At 42.3% G+C, this 21,304-nt stretch overlaps 1 protein-coding gene across 1 annotated transcript in view; it reads right to left on the minus strand.

The window, feature by feature from the left end:
- Positions 1 to 21,304, minus strand: part of AFAP1L1 (actin filament associated protein 1 like 1) — a 101,949-nt gene that overhangs the window by 25,296 nt on the left and 55,349 nt on the right. The window contains exons 2-8 of the mRNA XM_073575203.1: positions 16,385 to 16,513; positions 14,136 to 14,213; positions 13,122 to 13,310; positions 12,365 to 12,463; positions 7,258 to 7,469; positions 2,827 to 3,006; positions 1,672 to 1,752 (exon numbers count right to left, since the gene is read on the minus strand). Coding sequence (XP_073431304.1) covers positions 1,672 to 1,752; positions 2,827 to 3,006; positions 7,258 to 7,469; positions 12,365 to 12,463; positions 13,122 to 13,310; positions 14,136 to 14,213; positions 16,385 to 16,513 — 968 coding nt within the window. The remainder of the gene's footprint in view (positions 1 to 1,671; positions 1,753 to 2,826; positions 3,007 to 7,257; positions 7,470 to 12,364; positions 12,464 to 13,121; positions 13,311 to 14,135; positions 14,214 to 16,384; positions 16,514 to 21,304) is intronic.

The following is a 21,304-nucleotide window of genomic DNA, read 5'->3' on the forward strand; positions in this document are numbered from 1 at the left end:
CAGATCCATCACCGTGTCCTCCTCCGACAGCGCAGACAGCAGGATCGCCTTGGAATCGGGGATGCCGGCCATGTGAGCGGATCATGATATGTCCTGTACCGGGAGGCTCAGGTGGGCACTACAATGGGAGCCGGGCTGCTATAGTATCTTTATAGAATCTTTCTTTATTTCTTTCTCTGTTCTGTCTTTCCCTCATTTTCTTTTTCTCTCTCTAATCTTTCTTTTTTCTCTCTGTTCTTTCTTCCCCTCTTTTTTTCTTTTTCTTTCCTCTCTTTCTTTCCCCTCTTTCTTTCTCTCTGTCTCTCACTGTTCTTTCTTTGTCTCTCACTGTTCTTTCTTTCCCCTTTCTTTCTCTCTGTTCTTTCTTTTCTTTACTTCTTTCTTTCTCTCACTGTTCTTTCTCTGTCTCTCTCTGTTCTTTCTTTCCCCTTTCTTTCTCGCTCTGTTTTCTTTTCTCTCTCTCTCTGTTTTCTCTCTTCCTTTGCGCCAGTCAGTGTGCCCATAATGCCAGCCACTGTGCCCTCAGTACCAGTCACTGTGATATGCAGTGCTAAATGGGTGTGATTAGGTGTGGACATGGGTGTGACTAGTTGTGAAATGGGTGTGGCCAAAATTTGCAGCAGCGCGCTGCGCGCGCCGCAGTCTTTCTCAATCTTTCCCTCCTTCAAAAGTTGGGAGGTATGATAGGGGCGGCTATGACCAGGGGGTCTGGTTACCCAATAAAGAGCAGTTCTGCCAGGAATTCTGTAATCATGCATACAAAAGGGGACAGAGCTTTGGGAGGAGTACTGTACCTAAAAGCAATAAATAGGACTGAGCTGAAATACTGGGCACAGCTGTGACTACATGTTATACAGTATAGTCGTGTTAATCTCCTCTCACTTCTTGTAAACTACAAGTGTACAAAGATATTATATAGTCACCATGTGACTAGTGGGCCTGTGTAACTTCAAATGCCAGGGCTGAATTTTAGTCCCAGTCCGGCCCTGGGCTTTCTTACAGATCTGCGCTGTAGGGAACAGTATAGTATTCGCTGGGCCCCTGCTAGGCTTCTAAGATGCGCCAATTCTGGTACATAGCCTTGCTCTTCCCACTGCCCTGTAGCGGTGGCATATGTGGTAATAGTTGGGGGTTTGATGTCGCCTTTCAGATAACATCAAGCCCCGATGTTAGTAGTGGAGAGGCACTCGTCCGTATTTCTCGCAAATGGGTATGAGCCCAAAAGTACTGAATCTGACAAATGGTGGTGCCTCAGAGGTAACGGAGCAGGCTTGTAATATGGATTTTTAAGGGCTTTGTCTTTTTATCTAGAGGCCATGAATGCTGCAAAGTTGGGATTTTCAATTAATACATTTTTAACCCAAAAGGTCTTCCTATAAATAAAATTAAAATCAACCGAATTCCCAACCCTGCTCCAGCTCTCCAAAACTGTCCCTAATCTTTGATGACTACAGTGCACAGGACCTCTGCAGTTAATCAGTGCTCAGCAGTCTGAGTATCACTGCTGTGCCGAGTGATTGGTGGCAGGGGTCACAGCATTTACAGCAACATTTCACCTCTTTGTGAAATTTGATCTCAACCTATACGAGGTTGTCAAGTTCAGAGCCCTGTGGACAAAACCGATGCCGCTGGCAGGTATAGACTGAACCATAACAGAAGTGAGGATTTTACCTTATCCAGGTCTAGTTTGTGTCTCAGTGCTGGGGAAGCCAGAGGCTGCAATGTGTTTGGGCTGCTGACCTCTCTGATCACCTATAGAAGAGAGCAGTATAGCGTTTACCATAGACATGTGCCATATATACACACCCACATGTGTTCACAAACTATGCATATTTGACAACCACACTATTCACATTTTGGGCACAGCTTATTTACTAATGTTTATGTACCCAGACGGAGCATAAATTCCTACTGTATGTCTTACACTATGGGTAGGGTTACATGACTATTTTCCATTCAAGAAAATTAGTTCGATTCTGCCAATGAGACTCTGATCAAAGTTGGTATCGGCCTCTCTCACAGATGGAAAGAAAAGAAAAAAAAAGTTTCTCCACCTTCTTCATTCACTCAGTCTGTGAAAATCAGACTGCACTCAGATGTCACCCAAGTGCAGTCCAATTTTTTTCAACAGATCCATAGACTTGACATGCAGATTTTGATATGACATTCAGACAATGTCACTGATTAGCCTTGAGCCACTCAGAGGAAAAAAAAAAATTCACAGCCCAATATAATAACATGGGTACAAGTACTATCCATCAAAAGTACCGATACCCACTGTATATTTTTGATGTGTGGATTAAAGGTGGCCATATTACATTATACAAATCCTGGTTGAACCCACCAACCATCTAATGTGAATTAATTGTGCAGCAAATCCTTTTGTGCAGGTTTAGGGACAAAGGATTGGGCATGTCAATCGTCAACATGCCTGATCCTATGTTCTCATGATAGCTAAAATGCCGAGGACGCATGTGTTTAGGGAGGTCAGGAAGAATAGCTGTCGGTCAAACAAGCATTCAGGCAACATATTTGCCAGTGTATGTCCACCTTAAGAAGTAGTGAGAGGGTAGGAATCTCCCACAAAGAAGGGGAGAATGCCCATGAGGATTTAATCCTTGATCAAATAATTCTGAAAGAATACGATAAGTGGCTGTATCTTGAAGTTGGGCAGTTACATTGTGAGGCCTGTAAGAGACAAGTACTGGTATATTCTTAACTTGCAAATCACAATTACTTTCCTAGTTCATCCTTCCATGTTTTAATATTGTTATTGCATTGTTTTACTGTGTATACAGTTTGGCAACTACACATCAGTGCCATTACCCTCATCCATTCTTCAGCCTGTTCCCGACTTTGGACCGCCAACACAAGCAGCTCAGAATTAGGCAGACAGACTCGCAGCTCATGCTTCTTACGTCTCCCGTCCTTGGGGACATAAGTGACACCACACAGGGGCAAGGGCATCTCTAAGTGAGGATGCTGGTCTTTGGAGCTCTTATAACACTGTAGATAGAAACATTTATTACCAGAAATGAAGTATAAGGCCGCACACGGACAGTCAGAAATAAACGTAAATACTGGGTAGTATACAATTATTGGGATCATACAGCTTCCATTAATGACCATGGTGATGAGGTTTCTAATGTCTGAGAAATTAGAGCTAAATATTAGCCAAAAATTGTTTTAACTACACACGTTTGTTATTTTAGGTTTACACAAGTTAGATACAATAAATCGTCTTATTGATTTGTACAGTGAACTCAGGAATTTTATCTGAGCTAGTCGGTAGAGACCAGCTCCTTTTATGGCGACAAATCTACATATATATGTATAGTATATGGCCACACACACATTATATTACATAGTCTCCTTTATTATGTATATTGCCATCCCTTATTATGCAGTGCCCTCTCTTGTTATGTACAGCACCGTCCCTTACATATTGAATTATATAGAGCCCTGATTTTATTACATACCGTCCTGTCTTGTTTGCTGTATAATGCAATGATGGCTGATGGAGCATGGGAAAGCTTCTTTTCTAATGGAGGAGCTGGTCATCTGGTCACCGGCTCCCTCCATCAGCAGTCATTTTATATCTAACAAGAGAGGGGACTATAATAAAAGAGGGCGCTGTGAATAACAAAAATTACAAGAATACACTATGTAAGAAACAGCACTGTACATAACAGCAGAGTAAGCTATATAATAAGGGACGGCACCATATATAACTAGAGAGGATGGTACGTAATAAGGAACCGTGTTATACATAATAAAAGAGGAAACTATGTAACTAAGGATGGTGTTATACAAAATAAGTGAGTACACTATATACTAAGGGACTGTGTTATAGATAATAAGCGAGAATAACGTCTTCCTCCACCTCCCCTTGTTCCTAAGTCCATTACAAAATCCCCTTCCCATCCCCCACACCCCTCATCCCATTGTCCTCTCCCCACCCTCATCATTGCCTATTCCACCATCATTTCCTTCTCCCCCACCACCCCCCAATCATTACCCTTTCCACCACCTCCATCATTGCCTTCTCCCCCACCACCTCCATCATTTCCTCCTCCCCATCATCATTGCTTTTTCCACCACCACCCCCATCATTCCCCCCTCCCTTATTATTGGCCTTTCCACCACCTCCATCATTACTTTCTCCCCCACCACCTACACACAGCACCATTCACCTCTCTGCACCATCACCCACAGCACTACGTACGCACGCACACACACCACCCCTCATCTCCACACACACAGCACCTCTCACCTTTCTGCACGCTCTCTCGCAGCATCATAGTCAGCTTCCTCTCTCTGGCACAGCTGCGCACTGAATGATGACATCTGCACATGAGAGCAATCTGGCCAGGGGACCCCCGGAGCCGCATAAACAGGCCAGATTGCCCACATTATTAGCCGCCCTGCAGGGGCCCCCCCCTCCACCTCCGGGCCCCAGTGCAGTGCAGCCCAGTGCACATGCGGTATGTCCGCCCCTGTTCGGACACCTCTCTATTCATAGCCGTTGGTTTAGAAGGTGGGACAGTGATTGGGGGAACACACATTCTTGGGATGGGTGCAGGTCCCAGAGGTGGATTTACCAGTGGATATACAAATGTCTAAGATAGGGCTAACCGCCTGTGTTTTATTTTCATTTAGCATATATGTTCCAAGAGAGAAACCCTAGGAAAATACATGAAAAAAAACGTAAAGAGCACACTACATTTACGAAAAAAGTGGCAAAAAAAAAAAAAAAATTCATATGAAACCACCCTAAGGGTAAATTCACACCTGGTAGATTTTCCCTGAAAGGTCTACAACATTCCCATTAGGGTTTGCAGAAATCATGTGTTGGTTACTATCACATCTCCATACAGTTGTACAAAATGATTTTCGTCCATAAAAATTTTTGCGACCAATTTCTCGTATGAATACACACTAACAGCTCAGGTTGACTTCTGGGATTTATAAGCATGTCAGCATAGTGGTCAGCTCAATGGCGGACACAGACAGAAGAAGATCCCTGTGCAATAACTCATCAAAATGTGCAATTCCACCTGCTTTGAAGGTGGTAAAGGGACCCCTTATCCCCTGGGCCCCAATGATATGTCTGCCCCTGGGTTAGCCTGCAGTCATGTATCCTGAGATTTAGGCTCTCGGACTAGACTTCAGCACATTGTGTATTACATTCCTATTTTCAGTTCATGTTATGGTAAATGCCTATAATGAAATGCACTGCATGTGTCACTCACTTAAGTCATTGTACAGGCATAGAGTTAGGTCCATATATAGTTGGACAGAGACAACATTTTTCTAATTTTGGTTCTAGACATTACCACAATGAATTTTAAACAAAACAATTCAGATGCAGTTGAAGTTCAGACTTTCAGCTTTCATTTGAGGGTATCCACATTAAAATTGGATGAAGGGTTTAGGAGTTTCAGCTCCTTAACATGTGCCGCCCTGTTTTTAAAAGGGACCAAAAGTAATTGGACAGATTAAATAATTGTAAATAAAATGTTCATTTCTAGAACTTGGTTGAAAACCCTTTATTGGCAATGACTGCCTGAAGTCTTGAACTCATGGCCATCACCAGACGCTGTGTTTCCTCCTTTTTGATGCTCTGCCAGGCCTTCACTGCGGTGGTTTTCAGTTGCTGTTTGTTTGTGGGCCTTTCTTTCTGAAGTTTAGTCTTTAACAAGTGAAATGCATGCTCAATTGGGTTGATCAGGTGACTGACTTGGCCATTCAAGAATATTCCATTTCTTTGCTTTAATAAACTCCTGGGTTGCTTTGGCTTTGTTTTGGGTCATTGTCCATCTGTAGTATGAAACAACGACCAATCAGTTTGGCTGCATTGGCTGGATCTGAGCACACTGTATGGCTCTGAATACCTCAGAATTCATTCGGCTGCTTCTGTCCTGTGTCACATCATCAATAAACACTAGTGACCCAGTGCCGTTGGCAGCCATGCATGCCCAAGCCATCACACTGACTCCGCTGTGTTTTACAGATGATGTGGTATGCTTTGGATCATGAGCTGTACCACGCCTTCGCCATACTTTTCTCTTTCCATCATTCTGGTAGAGGTTGATCTTGGTTTCATCTGTCCAAAGAATGTTCTTCCAGAACTGTGCTGGCTTTTTTAGATGTTTTTTAGCAAAGTCCTGTCTAGCCTTTTTATTCTTGATGCTTATGAGTGGCTTGCACCGTGCAGTGAACCCTCTGTAATTACTTTCATGCAGTCTTCTCTTTATGATAGATTTGGATATTGATACGCCTACCTCCTGGAGAGTGGTGTTCACTTGGTTGGCTGTTGTGAAGGGGTTTCTCTTCACCATGGAGATTATTCTGCGATCATCCACCACTGTTGTCTTCTGTGGGCGCCCAGGTCTTTTTGCATTGATGAGTTCACCAGTGCTTGCTTTCTTTCTCAGGATGTACCAAACTGTAGACTTTGCCACTCCTAATGTTGTAGCAATTTCTCGGATGCGTTTTTTCTGTTTTTGCAGCTTAAGGATGGCTTGTTTCACCTGCATGGAGAGCTCCTTTGACCGAATGTTTCCTTCACAGCAAAACCTTCCAAATGCAAGCACCACACCTCAAATCAACTCCAGGCCTTTTATCTGCTTAATTGAGAATGACATAACAAAGGGATTGCCCACACCTGTCCATGAAATAGCCTTGGGGTCAATTGTCCAATTACTTTTGGTCCCTTTAAAAACAGGGTGGCACATGTTAAGGAGCTGAAACTCCTAAACCCTTGATCCAATTTTGATGTGGATACCCTCAAATGAAAGCTGAAAGTCTGAACTTCAACTACATCTGAACTGTTTTGTTTTAAATTCATTGTGATAATGTCTAGAACCAAGATTAGAACATGTTGTCTCTGTCCAAACATATATGGACCTAACTGTATGCTAAGAAGTCACAGCTTTTTGCAGGACTTTGATGTGTCAGACAGAATCCCTGACTCCACAGATTACAGGAGATGTAGAATCCCAGGGCTGGTCAGTGACCTCCACAAAACAACTCGTTCCCAATCTGACTCTTCTAGTTTATTTCCATGAAGGTGGCCAATGAAATGTGGATACAGGAAATCCTTTCTGGCTGCCACAATATTGTGATATTGAGGGATGTAATTGAGAATATCCTTCTTCCTTCCTACTCTTACAACATCAGCCTATTTATTCAATTCGTTCTTGACTTTAGGACTGGACTTTGTAATGTTGAAGTGGAAAGCTCTGTTTCTCTTACCAATAGCTTGTTGTCTCTGATGAGCGTAAGCTGCTTGGCCCACTGGCCAAATCGTTTCTTTCGCAAGAGAAAAGCGCAGATTCTGCTGTCTCGGACAAGATCTAAGGAGGCCTCCTGTGAAGGCCATTGGTGCATTTGTCGCTGAGCTTTCCCCTCTTCGTCTTCTTCATCATAAGACTCATAGGAACTGCTGAGTCCATCCGATTCATTATCTACGTACAAAGAAGCAGAGCTCAGTTTGGCCGGTGATCGGAGACTGGGTTCACCCACTACAGTAGCAGGGTTCATATGTTCTTCACCTGTACTTACCGTGAGGCTGGCTGCACACATTGCAGGGGTTTCCAAGCGGAGAAACACAGCGTAATACAGTACCAGCAAAGTTAATGAGACTTTGAAAATCTCATCTACACGTCGTGGAAACTTTCCGCACATAAATTGACCTGCTTTGCAGGCATGTCAATTCTTTGTACGGATTGTATTGCGTTCACGCAATGCACAGCAACAAAATCAGCATAAAGAAAAACTATGCGCTGGAAAGCTGCGGAAACTATCAAGATAGGCAGCAGAAAAATCGAATCAGGAGTGTTGTGTGACCTAAACCACACGCAAATTTGCTGTGCCACTGCAACAGTATTGCTAAATTGCAAGCGGCTGCATCCTTTTGAACTGTCGGAGGGACAGTGGCTGCCTGTAGAAGGTATTCTTCTGTGCCCCAAGAGCTGTAATTAAGCTCTCAACTATGACATATCATTTATAGCACCGATATCCGTATAGGAGACTGGTCTACTTAGGCATGTGGGCTTGGGTGTGACTACCCCCTTATTAACCCCAATAAATACGCCCCAAGATTCTGAAGCCTCTTATTTCCTACTTGAACAGTGAAGACATTCTCCAGTCAAAGTAATGTGAGGAAGGGGGGAGAGAGAAAAAAAAAAAAAAACAACCGCTCACCATTGAATGAAAAATGCCTTCATATTTGTTTGGGTTAACATTGAAAACCGGGAAAAACTAAAATCATGGCAGTAGGCATCCAGATGTCTGGTCTATGAGTTTCAAGCAGAAAGCTTTGAATTAGGATTAAGAGCTTGAAACGAGTAGACAAGACATCTGGATGCTTACTGCCATGATTTCTAGCTATTCCCAGTTTTTAATATTAAATCAAACTAAATGAAGATTTAGATTTTATGTTATGTTAATACTTTAGATAAAAAGACAGCACCTCACAGTGGGGGAAAAAAAAAAAAAAAAAAAAAGCCTTACATTTTATTCTGCCTCCTGTGGCGACGTTTCGGTCCGAAGACCTTTTCCAAGCAGGAAACGTCGCCACAGGGGGCAGAATAAAATGTAAGGCTTTTTTTTTTTTCCACCACTGTCTGAGGCGCTGTCTTTTTGTCTATTGCTACGGAAATTGTTCCAGGATGGACTCCCTGGTTTTGACGTGCGCCTCTACAAATCTGTCTTAAAGACTTTGACGCTGATAGGGTGCGGTTTAACGTTTTGTTTTTTAGATTTTATGTTGTCTTGATATATGTAGTGACTGCTGGATGACCGCCACTTCTTCTGCGTATTCTGCAGTGCTATACAGAGATTGGCATCATTCACAACCATCCCAGGACTCCATAGGTCTTAACACATCAATAAACCTATGTATAAGTGTGGGAAGAAGGCCATGGAAATTCTTGTATATATTACCTATGGTCCGTATAGAACCCTGGAGTCTAGTTTTGAAGGTGGGAAACAGATATTTCACTTTTCTCCGTACACCAGGCAAAAAGTACAGTCTACTGGTAGGTGCCATATACCATAAGGCCTGTTTCACACATCCGTTTTTTCCCTTCAGTCAAAATCCGCCAGATTTAAAAAAAAAAAAACTGATCCGCCAAAAAAGGGGCGGATCCGTTTTTTTCCCCCCCACAGACTTACATTATTGGCGGATGTTGACTGACGGTCGTCCGTCCCACCCGTTTTTTTACGGATCCGCCAAGATTTTAGCGGCTTTGCTCTCTCTCGTCCCTCCCGCAATATCACGCTCCTCCAGCTCCCGCGATATCCCGATCGCGCTACTCCAAATCCCGCGATGTCTCTCTCCCGGTCGCGCTCCACCTCACGCGATCTACATGCAATTTGGCCGCATCGCTTCTCCCACGGATCCTTCATACTATGTGCTCCGCTGACATCCGTCCGTCACGGATCCGCTGGTTTCAACCTTTGGCGGATTTCAACTGACCGTCGATGACGGAGGTATGAAACAGGCCTAAGCAGTGCACACATAATAATCAGAGCACATCAATTTGGTTTTATTGGTTAACTATATTTATAAGCAAAGTAAAGACATTAGTACCCAAGGGGATAGGTACTGCTGAAAGAAAAATGGCTCCAGTGTGGCAACCCGTGAAGAAAGATATTCAGAAAAAAATTTAGATACGGTCACGCTAAACAGCTAGTGGATGGACATGGAAGAAAAAATAAATAAAAAAAGGAGGATGTGCAATGATAAATATTAAGAATTGTATGTATAAAGTAATGCTCAGATAATCCCTTCAAATTCACACACAGGTATTTATGATAAATACCTCTCTACAAATGCGAGAAACAACAATATGTGGCGTTTCTAACAAAAAAAAAAAAAAAAAAAAAAAGCCAAATCTAGTTTTTGGGTTATAGAGCTTACTAGGAAAATCTAGGAAAAAAAAAAGCCACAATCCTCTTCTATTAAAAAGTGTATTTCTAATGCTACAAATAGTTACCACCGCAGACCTGGCGTTTCAGCTAACAAACATGCACGTGAAACATAAAAAGGAGGAACAAAAAGAAGACCAGAAGTGCTTATATAGTGTCCTTTAGAGGTACAAGGATAACCCCCATCCTCCAGTTAGGGCACAATATTAGAAAACTGCAGGTCTTTTTGTTACTCCATTTTATGCTTCCCATGCATGATTGTTAGCTGAAATGCTAGGTCTGTGGTGGTAACCATTTGTAGCATAATAAACTGACACTAGAATAGTGAATTATTCATACCCTATAGGTAAGATCTAGAACCCAAACGCTAGATTTGTAGTGTTAAGAGAAACACCGCAAATTGTTATTCCTTGTATTTATAGAGAGGTACTGATCAGAAATACCTGTAAGTTTGAATTACCATGATTTTTGAAGGGATTTTCTGAGCATTACTTTACACATGCAATTCTTATTGATATATTTATCATTACACTTCCTCGTTGTTTCTTTCAAAGTCCATCCACTGGCTGTTTAGCGAGACAGTATCCAATTTTTATTAGATTCAGAAGCAATTACTACTGACTCAGGACTGAATATTCTTTTATTGAAACATATTAAATTCAGTGGGTGTCAGTCATTGGGTTTTTGGCTCAATATAGGATAAAAGACCATTGTAGTGGTGAAAAAAAATTGCAAAAAAAAATTAAAATTCAGTGAGGAGTAAATTGATCTATGGTGACAAAATATTATATTGCTAGAGTTGTGTATGGAATTGCGTGGACAAAAGCAGGCATCTTTTTTGCTGTACCTCCACCAATTTTCAACACTAGAGGGCATGAGGAGAACAACTCTACCACCCAGCCTTGCATCAGCTCGGACCAAATTCTCTTTACAAATTAGCACAAGTCTATAATGCCACATTCCTGATTTGTTATGCACTTTAGCATGGTATATCCTCATTTTTTACAATTTAAAAATGGTCCCAAGTTGCCAGTTAAGGCGGAATACTGGGGTAAGTAAAACTTTCACAGATGCCACCATATTTTTGTGCAACACTCATTTGCGCAAATTTTGGCTCCACCAACTTTTTGCTATGTGGACAAAGATTAACGGGAGGGGCATGGCCAAGCGCAGCCCAACAATTTCATTATAATTTATACCACAAAAGTTACATGTGACTGGAGAACACTTATGACAATGGGACATGGGCAGCAGAAAGATGTGTCAAGTTCATCAAGAGGTGTGCGCCTCTTAATTTTGCGCAACTTCAACGCATCCTGGATCAAGGCTACCATACAAAATGCCAATATTGATGAACTGGCTTCACTGTTTCCATATAAGCACTATAAAAGGGCCACGGCTGGTATTTATCAAGATTTTTTTTTACCTTGATCCAGGGTCCGCTGGAGTATTAAGTGGTGCCTGGCTCTTAAGGAATTTGGTGCATCTTTCATCAGCCCATGTATGAACCGGAGTGCATAATCAGTGCCACATTTGTAGTTTAAATTATAGTGAATCTGTCAGACTGCACTAGGCCACACCATCCCACTAAAACGTGAATTTTTAAATGGTTGTTACACCTGGCAGAAAAACACCAAAATTCTCAACAATTTTTAATTAGCAACTTTTATATGCCTGTGTTCTGTTGAAAACTACTTGATGAATCCTCTCCGCTGTGTTAAAGTGAACCTGTTAGCATTATTTTGCCAAGTAAACTACAGACACTGTCAGGTTGGCAGTGTGAGGGTATGTGCACACGTTGCGGATTAGTGTGCGGATTTTTCCGTGTGGAATCTGCAGAATCCGCAGGTAAAATGACCTGCGTTTTTACACCTGCGGATTCCTATAATGGAATGGGTGTAAAAACGCTGCGGAATCCACACAAAGAATTGACATGCTGCAGAAAATAAACCGCTGCATTTCCGCAGCGTTTTTTTTTCCCCATTGAATAACATTGTACTGTATTCTCTGGCGAATCCGCAGCGGATCTGCAGGACCAAATCCGTTGTGGATCCGCACAGGAATCTGCAACGTGTGCACATACCCTCATATGGATTAAAATGATACCTGGGGTGAAGAAATCCGTCTTGTGGTTCTTGTGTAATCAGTGTTAGAACCTGACAATGCCTGTAGTTTACTTAGTAAAATCCTGTTGACAGGTTCGCTTTAAAAGGTTTTGCCTCATACATTCCTTGTATCTGGCAACTTCAGGAGCAGACTCACTTCTTTCATTCTTCTCCAATAGGTCATCAATTGTTAAGTTCTGGACAACCTCTAACCACTGGTGAGGCCCAATATTCTGGCTGATTGGAACTGAGTGAAATAACCCTGCACTACAATGTAATGTTATTGGTTTCCACTCTGTCTAGAAGTGGTTAGTGCCACTTACAGGAGTGTTTCTGTTCTCCATTGATCTGCGTCAGGGGATAATTATTATCTGCTTCTTCGTAATATCCATCTTCTATGGAATTTGGAGGACTGGAGCTATCTGTACAAAACAGGGAGATGATTACTAGGAACATAACACAATAACATCGGACCGCTGTGATGTCATAATGTAACACTAGGAAACACTGTATAATGGCAAATATAACTTAAAGGGGTTGTCTGGCCTTAAGCTACAAGACTGCAGTCACTATGACTTGTGAATCTTCACATTCCACGCACTACACGCGGTGAGGATTCTCCGATGCTGGCGTCGAGAGTGGTGGTCGTGTGACCGCAAGTATGCATTTTGCATACATACGGTCATGTGCAGACTTGATGGGCGCAGCCTTGCTCAGTGTACATGTATTGAGTGAGTCAGGACACAGTTTAGTCATAATGTGGCTGAAAGCATGCAAACTGCAAGACCGCCTGCTACCGGCATTTTCACCGAAGAATCCTGACAGCGCGCTGGCAACCCCTTTGATGTGAGGGTCTACTCGGACAACAACCGTTTTCCAAACCTCACAAGTGACTACATTTAACTTGCTGTAATTTTTTTTTTTTTTTAATTCTTTTGGATCAAATATTCCATAGACTAGATCGCACAAAACTGTTGGTATCCAGGTGCCAATGAATGGACCCATCACTGGCATGCCGTATATAGAACATATCAGTAGCACTGGACTATGGCAGGTACAGAAAAGTTGGCGATGACTTACTTCGAGAGGTAATATATTCTGTGGACTTTCCTGGTCCCAATGGTGTGGCTTCTTCATAATAATCTTCTGGTGGTGGAGTAGTGGGCAATGGTGGTGGAGGGATACAAGGTGGAGGTGGAGGTGGGGAGGACTGGCCTTCTGTTTCTCTGTAGTCATCTTGCATATCCCGTAATTCTTGCAGGTCACAGTCTAGGAAAGACAAAAAAAAAACAAAAACAAAAAAAAAATATAAATAAATCACATGCCATCAACATTTCCTTTATAGAGTCCAGCATTCAAAGTGTATCATTTCCAGTAATGTAGTTAATATGTCCAATTGTGAAGAACTACGCACATCGTTTCCCAAACAAGTGTTACATTTAGTGGAGGACAAAGTAGCGACAAGTTTTATAAGAATGACTCACACAATAACCGTGCGGATGGAGGTATTAGGGTAGTCCGATAGTAAAGTTACTAAATGGCTCTGTTTAATGAAACATTGTTTCCGCTAGTGCTGAAGAGCAGTAATAGGATGTCACAAAGGCCAATTCAGCTAACACTTCGGTTTGTCATAGTGATGATGCTGCTATGACACACAGTGGGGATATTAAAGTGGTTTACTATTGAACACCTGTCCTTAAACTAGGTCATCAATGTCAGATTGGTGAGGTCCAACACCAGACACCTCCACCGATCAGGCTGATTAAAGGAGGCATGGAGCACTGGAAGTGACCCCTCCGTACACTGTGCAATAACTGGGAATAGGACTCCAAGCTCTCAGAGCGCAGGCAGAACCAGTCACAGCCACTACACAATGTACCAGGCGGTGTCATTTTCAGTGTGTGATGACTATCAGCTGATCGGTAGAAGTACCTGATGTCAAACCTCTCCACTGATCAGATACAAATAACCTAGGGGTTGTACACAACTTGAAGAAAAAAAATGTTGCGCTCTAGCCCCAAGCCTCTGTCACCTCACTATACTTGTTCTACATAGTGAAAATCTTCACCACAATCTTGTATAGCAATAACTTACCAAATTCCTCAAAGAGGGACTCCACGAAACTGGTGCCATTGTGGTACGCTGCAGTGTTCATATACTGAAAGTCCTCTCCTAGAGAGATCACATACAATATACAAAATTAGTAGAGAATTGAGAGTCCTCAGTGGTTGACCCCTTTTAATGGCTAACTGAAAAGATAACAAATTACAAGCTTTCCAGACTACTCAGGTCTCTTCATCAGGCACTGACTAATAAAAAAATATCTATCTAGTGGCTAACACGGTACAAAGCTATACATCTTTCCTGTACAAATTAGTACACACTTCCTACCACCAGTGGATGGCTATCCTATAAGAAATGCATTTCCAAAAACACTACAGACTTTTCTTGGTAGAAAAATGTACTGAGTACACAAATATACGGCATTAATACAGTCAAACCAAATAAAGTGCATACTTCACTTATACATTTGGCCAGTTAATCCAGTGAAAGGCACATAATTTAAAATGGTGGCCATCAGCTCCTCCACAAGAATTTTATACAAAAGCAAATAAGTTTTGGTTTTTTTTTTGTTTGTTTTTTTAAAGGTAAAAAGTATTTATTGAAATTAAAATATGTAAAAATTTATTAAGTAACTAAAAATGCATAAAGGCTACAACAGCCAGAACAACTGGCAACTGAGCAGTGCATGTCGCAAAGTGCTACAGAAACTGTGTGTAAAGCCATTTGAGTTCTTACCATAGACATATATTCCCCAATGTGTGTTTCACGTATATTGATCCTACTTCCTAAGAAAGTATAACCACCCCTGAGGAAGCAAGATCAATATACGCAAAACTAACACTGGGGAATATATGTCTATGGTAACCCTGCTGTATTATAGCCCCTGAGGTAGCAAGAGCAACATATGTGAAAATACTCATTGGGGAATATATATTTTTTCTCTATCTGTGGTAACCGTGCAGTGTACATTAGGCTTTCTTTGGTCATATACATGTGTATTTGTATATCTATAATATATTAGTGTTGCCGCTATGACTGGGCCGAGCTAATTGTTACGCCCAACCGTGCATGTGGATTTATGGACCCACTGCCACATTGCCGGGTCTAACCAGGAAGGGGTGTAACTAAGCAGCTTCCTTGGTGTTCACTGGAACCTCTAGTGGTGAGGTCAGACTTGTGTGGCAGGTAGCCGCCAGGTACCACTCCTAGGCAGAACCCGGTACTGCAGTTGCGGACCCCAGGGGTCAGGTACGCTGATGATTTAGGGCTTAGTTCAGACATGCCAGTCTAGGATACTGGATCAGTCTTAGGCCACCCATAGACTGGAGGATAATGTTCATGCACTGGGATCAGGGAACAGGTCTGGCCGCTCCAGGACCAGGGGACGATCTTCAGGCCTTGGCCACTCTGGGACCAGGGGACGGCATAATTCTGGTAAACTAGAATATATCACAGTATTGGCCTTGAAGGGAACCTCACCAGAACATATATAAATTGCACTGTTCCAAATAAAGACCTAAAGAGGCATTGTGCTCCTAGAAAGTCATCATCCATCCAGCTTTCTACTGGATAGGCGATAACTATTAGAACAGTTAAATAGAGCAACAGATCGCGCATGCACAATTCCGCTCTAATTAAGAATAAAAATTAAGGTAGACGACTGCATAACTTTACTATCTTTGTCAATCCTACAACCTTGAAAAGAACGGCTGGGCACAAGAGTGGCCTTCTGCTCCATTCAACAGCTCCTGGCCATGCTCTTGGAAATAGAGTACCAGGGTGAAATGGTGGACACAAGATACCAGTTAATGTTTAGTGGGGTTCCCAACAGTGGAACTTACAGTTATCACCAGTTATCCAGTGGATAGGTAATATTTGCTTGGAATAGCCCTCAAAGTATTGCGCCTCTTTATGATTACTCAATGGTTATGTCTCTCATTGAAGTCGATCAGCTATAACCAAATGCTTTCTAGCTTTAATAAAAGAATGTTTTTATCTTATTTAAATAAAGCAAGTTGAAGAAAAGCAAAGAAAAAAGAAAAAGACAATCAAAACCCAATATACATATAGAATAAAAAAAAAAAAAAAAAAGTAATCATAATAATGGACAGTGTAGAAAAATAAATTGCTAATGAAGGATGCTCATGAAACACGTTGTAAAAATTAGATATTATCAGTTGTCAAGTACAGTTAGTGAAAGGAGACAATGAAGAGATACCAGGGTAATTAATAAGCATCGATTCCCTGCATTAGTCACATCCTGGATGAAGGATTCCTACCCGGAGATGGCTGCAGTTGGCGCAGGATATTACACACTGCACTTTGTTTCTCCCTAGTGGTGGCACTCAGGAATTCGTGGTCCAAAAGCTTCAGCAACACATTCAGTTCTGGCAACAGCTGATCTAGAACTAGGATAGATAAAAATACACAGATTACTATATTAGAAAAGCATATGATAAATTATTAATCCCATAGTTTCCAGTGTCAGATGGACCACAGGAGGCACAAGTGCAATAACCCAGTGACCGGAAAATTGTTCATGCTAAACATTTGCCTAATATTCCTCAAGGTACTGGGAACATGTTTCCGGCTTTAGGATTTTAAGAGGCTATATATTTCTAGCTATTTGATTTCTATTGCCTTCAATAGAGCCAAGTGGTGCAGTGTTGTATGATGGCAATTCGACAGGTAAGGTCATCAAAAATTTGTGCATGGTGTCTGTGCCATGTTGTGTGACTGTTTTATAGTTGTGATGTGGCTGTTAAAAAAAAACAAAAAAAAAAAACACACACCCTAAGAAAAAAAAAAAAAAAAATCAGTGAGTAATTTATGACATAGCTGACGGCCATCGTTCGGCCAGCGATCATCTCTCGACAGTCTCTCCCATACACAGAAGTATTCGTTCAGCCAAGCGCTCCTGAGCGTGTCTGCTGACTACTTATCTATGGGAGAATAAAGATCGGCAGTGCAGAAGCAGACATGGTGGATAGATATCTTCCCCTACAATAAACTGTAAGTGGCTCCCATATATAACAGTACAATTTGTACAGCATTTGTGACCTGAAGTCTATGGTACCAAAGTCATGTGCAACAAGCAACTGAAAGTCAAACTGCATTGGATTCTCTACAACCGCAACGTTACGGTTGGTGCTGGTTGTGGGTTGCACTACAAGGGTCAAGCAGTAAATGTCACAATGCGATACCCTGATTTTCATGTCTCAACACATCAGTGTTGCCCCATACAGATTTATGTGGAGGAACACAGCAAACTACTAAATGCATTATAATCTGATCAAGTGCATGAGAAAGTCACTACACCTGAAATGTATAAATATATTGCTATTAACCTTGTGACCAGGATTAATACCTTCCCAGGCTAGGGACCTATTCACATCTCACACTAGCTGAAGAGCCCGGCGTTGCCCGGGCATAGTCACTAACTACGGTTAGTTATAAATACATATAAAGTTGAGTGTAGAGCCCCGCCCACTCCGCATAGCCACATTCACTATAATATCCCACATCATCCCGTCAGCCAGAGCTACCGGACTACTACTCCTAATATCCCACATCATCCCATCACAGCCGCTGGACTACTACCCCTAATATCCCACATCATCCTGTCAGCCAAAGCTACCGGACTACTACCCCTAATATCCCACATCATCCCATCAGCCAAATCCACCCGACAACTACCCCTAATATCCCACATCATCCCGTCAGCCAGAGCTACCGGACTACTACCCCTAATATCCCACATCATCCCATCAGCCAAATCCACCCGACAACTACCCCTAATATCCCACATCATCCCGTCAGCCAGAGCTACCGGACTACTACCCCTAATATCCCACATCATCCCGTCAGCCAGAGCTACCGGACTACTACCCCTAATATCCCACATCATCCCGTCAGCCAAAGCTACCGGACTACTACCACTAATATCCCACATCCTCCCGTCAGCCAGAACCACCGGACTACTACTCCTAATATCCCACATCATCCCATCAGCCAGAGCTACCGGACTACTACCACTAATATCCCACATCATCTCGTCAGCCAGCGCTACCGGACTACTACCCCTAATATCCCACATCATCCCGTCAGCCAGAGCTACCGGACTACTACCCCTAATATCCCACATCATCCCGTCAGCCAGAGACACCGAACTACTACTCCTAATATCCCACATCATCCAGTCACAGCCGCTGGACAACTACCACTAATATCCCACATCATCCCGTCAGCCTGGGATCAGAACCCGAGCGCTGAGTGGAACGGTCCTAACTTCCATACCGGGGATCCCTTTAAGAAAGTCCTGGCGTCAGAACCAGAGCGCTGAGTGGATTTGCCCTGACTTCCATACGAATGATTCTGACCGCAGAATTCTATTAAAGGGATTAGAGCGCTGAGGGATTTGCCCTAACTTCCATACCGGAGATCCCTTTAAGAGGGAAGATGTACCTATGGGATGGAGGGTGTGTGATGGGTATATGGGCAGGGAGGGGGGGATTCATTTCTGTCGAGTGCTCTCTGCTCCTTTCTGGGGGGCAGACAATTTCTGGGAGCTTATGTTTCCTGGGATCCTAGATTTCTCCCACCCGGTCAGTGTCTGCAGAGATGTTGTATTGGAGTGGGAAAACGGTTGCTCATAGCAGTCACAGCTCAGCTTCTTTTAATCTGCTCTGATGAAATGAAAGATGCTTCATGATTGGTTAGTGATACACACATTCAAATAGTATATATCTCTATCTCATCAGTTTTTAAATGACCTATAGTCTTTGGTACTTTTCACAAGGCCAAATAGAGACAGACCATACTTTGGTCAAATTTACAGAACAGAGTCACCCAATGTATCAGTAAAAAAAAAAAAAATATGGACAGCACATATGAGGATTCCAAAGTCTGCAGTCACAGACTGACTGTAGACTTGTACCCCAAGGCCGGACAGCCCCTTTAAAGAGGGCCTGTCACTCGCATTTTCCTTTATTTCCTGCACCCCTCAGTTTCTAAGATATGGCCATCTCCTATAGAAATTAGTCTTGTCAGCTTAAGGGGGCATCAGCTCTTTTTGGGAGTCTTCTTTCAGGCCACACCCAGTTGGTGAAAAAAAAGGGGACTATAGATTTACAGTATATACAAGGAAGAGGGGGTCAAGTGTCAGGAACACTAAGTATCGCCACATGCAAGAGAACAGTAGCATTTACGTCAGGTTACAAATATACATGTTCTGGGCAAATGACAGCTCCTCTAAGTCTGTCATGCATTTCCAGGTGGAATAACTGCGGCTCATTACTCCCAAGAATTTACTCCAGAATCGTTACTTTGTAAGAGTGAACTTAAGGTAAAATCTGCATTTTTCCAGATACTTTAATGTTTGTGATGTGAAAATCACTTGTGTTTTCCTAGAAACGGCCAACATTCACAGTATGGAGAGAACATGAAGAGCACTTGTGAGATCTCGGCCTCCAGTATGTGAGGAGTGGAAGAGGCAGGTGGAATGTGAACAATGAGGGTAATACAAAGGCATGTGTGGAGAAATGCCTTATCTGGGCTGTGTACAATGGCAGAACATCAAGGCTGAAGGCATGAATATGAGTAATACCAAGACAGGCGCTGACAGCTCACACACAAGCCAGGTACAAAGCAGTAACTGCACATTTCTACATTATCTCTAGATTTGATTTCTACTATATCTAGGTTATAATGTTATCAGCTGCGAATACCAGTGGTGGACACTGCTGGGAAACATGGCAACCATACATCAGTGTCCTGTCAGAGGACTGTTCTTAACCCTTCATGCACACAATTTTCACTAGGGACATTCATTAGACTGTCTAGATTAGGAATATAAAGAATATGTGCAGAGATATGTGTATATATATATATATATATATATATATATATATATATATATATATATATATATATATATATATATATATATATATATACACACACATACATACATACATACATACACATACACTATAAATCCAACAATGTAGACCAGCTCACTCCTGTGAACCACCTGGAACCTCAGCTGACCTGGTTAACTCCGTTGTGCCCGGATCTGGATGTAGGAGTCCATCCATACAAATGTGAACAACGACAAAGCAAAGTCCAGCAATAACGTGAGCAATCCAGGATGCTATAAAATTTTTTTTCTTTTTATTCATAAATCCATTAAAATGCAATGGTCCAAGCAGTTCAAAACAGCAATAACGCAGGAAAGTCGTGCAGATAGGACTATGCGTTTCAGCGGTAGAACCCGCCTTCTTCCCGGTCCAGATTCTGGACCGGGAAGAAGGCGGGTTCTACCGCTGAAACGCATAGTCCTATCTGCATGACTTTCCTGCGTTATTGCTGTTTTGAACTGCTTGGACCATTGCATTTTAATGGATTTATGAATAAAAAGAAAAAAATTTTTAACAGCATCCCGGATTGCTCACGTTATTGCTGAACTTTGCTTTGTCGTTATATATATATATATATATATATATACATACACACACACACACACACATACACACATATACACACACACACTTTCTTTGTAATGCCTTCACATTCTGTTCGGTCCAGATGTGTCTGGATCCCAGAATTCCAAGCAACTGAAGTTCACTGACCGTCAAATTGGGGCACCCAAGTGATGGGTGTCAATATGGAAACTGCTGGTGGTACCAGCCTCTTGTGCGGTACCACCAGCGGAACACCATTGCACCACACACACACTGCGTATATGCCGTACTCTATTTCTCTGTGGGTTTCCCATCCACAAATTCCAAGGACAACATCTGCAAGGAGTTTGTATGTTCTCCCAGTGTTTGCATGGGTTTCCTGAGGGTACTCCAAAGATGTACTGATAGGGAAACTAGATGGCGATCCCCAATGTGGACAGTGGTGATGTTTGTAAAGCGCTGCAGAATAGGTTGGTGCCATGTAAGCAAGCATAAAAGTGCCATGTGTTTTATTCATGGTGGGTCTGGTGAGATCTGATCATGTGCGTAATCTTTTAAAATTGTTTTAGATCTCTTTTCACAATAGTGAGAAAAGCATCTAGCACGCACTATCATGGCGCTTTTCCACTGGATATATACTGTATATGTATAGAGAGTTAACTGCATATCGTAGGTCAATTTCCACTGCAGTTTTTTTCCACTGTGCGTGAATGACACTTGGTAAAATCTCATGCACTT

The sequence above is a fragment of the Dendrobates tinctorius genome, unplaced genomic scaffold (genome assembly GCF_039654945.1).
Source record: "Dendrobates tinctorius isolate UK_male_01 unplaced genomic scaffold, ASM3965494v1 ptg000043l, whole genome shotgun sequence".
NCBI lineage: Eukaryota > Metazoa > Chordata > Amphibia > Anura > Dendrobatidae > Dendrobates > Dendrobates tinctorius.